General features: G+C 43.0%; 1 protein-coding gene across 1 annotated transcript in view; it reads right to left on the reverse strand. All coding sequences in view use genetic code 11, as the record gives it.

The window, feature by feature from the left end:
• Positions 1-2,682: 2,682 nt before the first annotated feature.
• EGR_10377 (hypothetical protein) overlaps positions 2,683-2,891 on the reverse strand; it is a gene marked incomplete at both ends in the record, with an annotated part of 5,698 nt that continues 5,489 nt past the window's right edge. Inside the window, one exon of the mRNA XM_024499626.1 lies at positions 2,683-2,812. Coding sequence (XP_024345954.1) covers positions 2,683-2,812 — 130 coding nt within the window. The remainder of the gene's footprint in view (positions 2,813-2,891) is intronic.

The raw sequence follows: 2,891 nt of genomic DNA on the forward strand, positions 1-2,891 counted from the left end.
TCAGTGCAACATTCAGCCAGGCTATTTGCGTCTATCTAGAATAAACTCCTTCAATCATTGTTGTACACATCCAAATCTAAGTCAACTGTACTTTAATTCATCTCGAGTTTATACATTTATGCACACGTCCCGTATTCATCCATCCATCCATATCTGATTCTCCATCAATTGATTCCGGTATTCCATCTCTCACTTATCAAACGCTTTACTGCTCGATGGGTGGTGCCAGTGAGTTGTCATGAAGTATGGGTATTTTATCTTTTCACCATTATTGTAACTTTCCCATTTTCTCATTTCAAAGTTTTGTATTGGAGCAGCGAGATCTGTACGATCTCTTTTGTCTATTCACCATTAACTAACTCGACCGAGCCTTCGTGTCATAGTTGCACTATCCTCTCGTTTCCTTTCTGATATCCACCTGTACATCGGGTTCTGTGAATAATTGGCAATTCTAGCTGCAGATCGTCGTCATGCCTGCTGGTATGATTTGCGTCGGTAGTTATTTATCCAAACAGGTGAGCTCCTGCTGTGAAATGTGCCGACTTTGGATTTGATTGAATCGTATCTATGTGGTACGAGAAGCGTTTGAAGAATGAATTCCGAAATCGCGGATTAAACAGTGTTAATCAAGCATCAATTGCACATCGTTTATGAGGGACACGCCTTCACTGCGATGCTATAAGGCGGTAGGAGGGAAAGGAGGATGAGAATGTGGCGCCTTCTACTAAATGTCTTTTGCTCTTCTTGTCATTCTTGGACGACTTTGCTTGGTCATTCAAACCAGAACTGATGATCTATGCCACCATTCTGTAATTAAATTGAATCTACCCTCCTTCAGAGTAAGTGTAAGTGTAAAGGCTTTTTCATCTCAAAAGTGAATGTATTAAGTATTTTGTCAATATGTTGGGGTTCTACAATTACACATCAAGGTGTGCGATTTGCGGGCTACGAGGTGTGAAGGAGTTTCACCCTCCTGAGCATTCTTGATGGCTTCATCAGTGAATTTCAACTGTCCAACTTTACTCCACCTCTCCGTCAAATCAATATTCGTTTATCCATACCATATTCGAAAGTGAACGCATTGCTTGCTGCATATCTTCATCTGTTTAATCTACATGGACACATCCATCCATCCATGCATCCATCCACCTATCCTAGATGCAAGGACCGTATTCGAATGCATTCGAATGCAGTCAGCATTCCTGTGGAGTTTGTCGTCCACTCCATGGGAAATGGCCTACGCGACCGGGAACCATTACCAGCACTAAAATATGACCGGCAGCAGGTGATTGACATTGCCACCTGAAGTGGAAGGAAGTGCCCATGATATGTTATGGAGGAGAGTGGATGCACTCCCCACGGGGCCAGTGAATGTGCGTAGCAGTAGAATTGGTAGTGCTTTTGCAGCTCTGTGGATGTAATGTAATGCAAAGAAAAGAGGAGCGCTTGCAAATCAAGGCACGATCATGATGTTGTAGAAGCCTTGAAACAGATGTATTTTAGAAGGGTCATTGAGGAAGTGTGTATATTGTGGCCTGGCTAGTGCACTGAAGGAGTTCGCGGGAGCCCCAATAATTTTTGCACCAAAGGAAGTGTATCCACCCATAAGTAATTCTAGATTATCAGTATAATTTAGTAATCCTACTTAGGACTCGCACACACACACACACACACACTTGCAGTGGCTGTTGCCAACATATTTCAATGTGTAATCACCAATCACGTCCCCTCTTCTTTGGTTGTATTTAGCCCCTTTGAGACAGATTGGTCCGCATAGCACTCTGTGCAGGCCACGAGGACAAGGTATCACAATGGGGATGAGTGATGGAAAAGTCTACCGCTTGAAATCCTACTTTACCGTTGACTTTCCCCATTCACCCTTTCTTGTGCATTTGTCTTGAGGTTCTGGTCACTCCAACAAGTGGTGAACAAGGGAACACCTTAGTTGACTATTTGATATTGCTGTAGTTGACATTAGTTGGAATTTGTGGAAAGACAACTAATGTGTCAGTGTCACTTTAAGTTGAGACAAACCACCAAATTTAACCCAAATTTGGAATGATGAATTGAGTAGCAGGACGAGTAGATGCAAGCTGATGATGAAGTCTATTACAGTGATGAAGGTAATCGACGTATGGCCACATGTTCTGCCAGAAGCATTGACATGCACTGTCAGGCCTGCCGCACGAATCCAGTGCCCCCTGTCCAGGCTTTAACATGCATCCACTGCCCAATCCATGTGGATCTACTGGCAGTGGCTCCTCCATCGCGTTCTTGTTTGTGCATGCCTAGCAAGCGGTGCAGTAGCTCTGCTTACTCCATCCTTGTCCCCAGTCACAGATTCTCCTTCTCCATCACTGCAACCTGAGTGATCACCTGAAGAATGGGAAGTTGGGACGGCAAACCCGCCTAAAACTTAGTAGGTAGTTAAAGTTAGTCCTTGTAAATTGCAGTGATAGATTGCCTTTCAACTCGAAGCAGACCTTATCGGTCTGCAGTAATTTGGCCAGTACAATGGGGATGTGGACCTTGCTTAAGACATTGGCACAGCCATTATTCATCTCTTCTGTATGCTTAAAATGCACCTACTTCTATGATTGCACGCTTGCCAGGGCCGAGCTTTAACCTCGAGCAGATGTGATGTTGGGGTGAATTAGGCAATATTTGACAATAGAAGGATCTTCACGACGTGTGCACAACATTCACAGAGGGAGCATCCTGCAATAAGCATGCTTTTAAAACGATAAAATGTGGTAATGGACCAATTTTTTCACTTTTAAAAGCTTTCTGGTTAGAAACGCCAACAGCAATTCTGTGAAGTTTGACATTGATTTCTTACTAAATGAATTTCTAATACCCTATTAGAAATTCATTTAGTAAGAAATCAATGT

The sequence above is a fragment of the Echinococcus granulosus genome (genome assembly GCF_000524195.1).
Source record: "Echinococcus granulosus chromosome Unknown EG_S00214, whole genome shotgun sequence".
In the NCBI taxonomy this organism is placed as follows: domain Eukaryota; kingdom Metazoa; phylum Platyhelminthes; class Cestoda; order Cyclophyllidea; family Taeniidae; genus Echinococcus; species Echinococcus granulosus.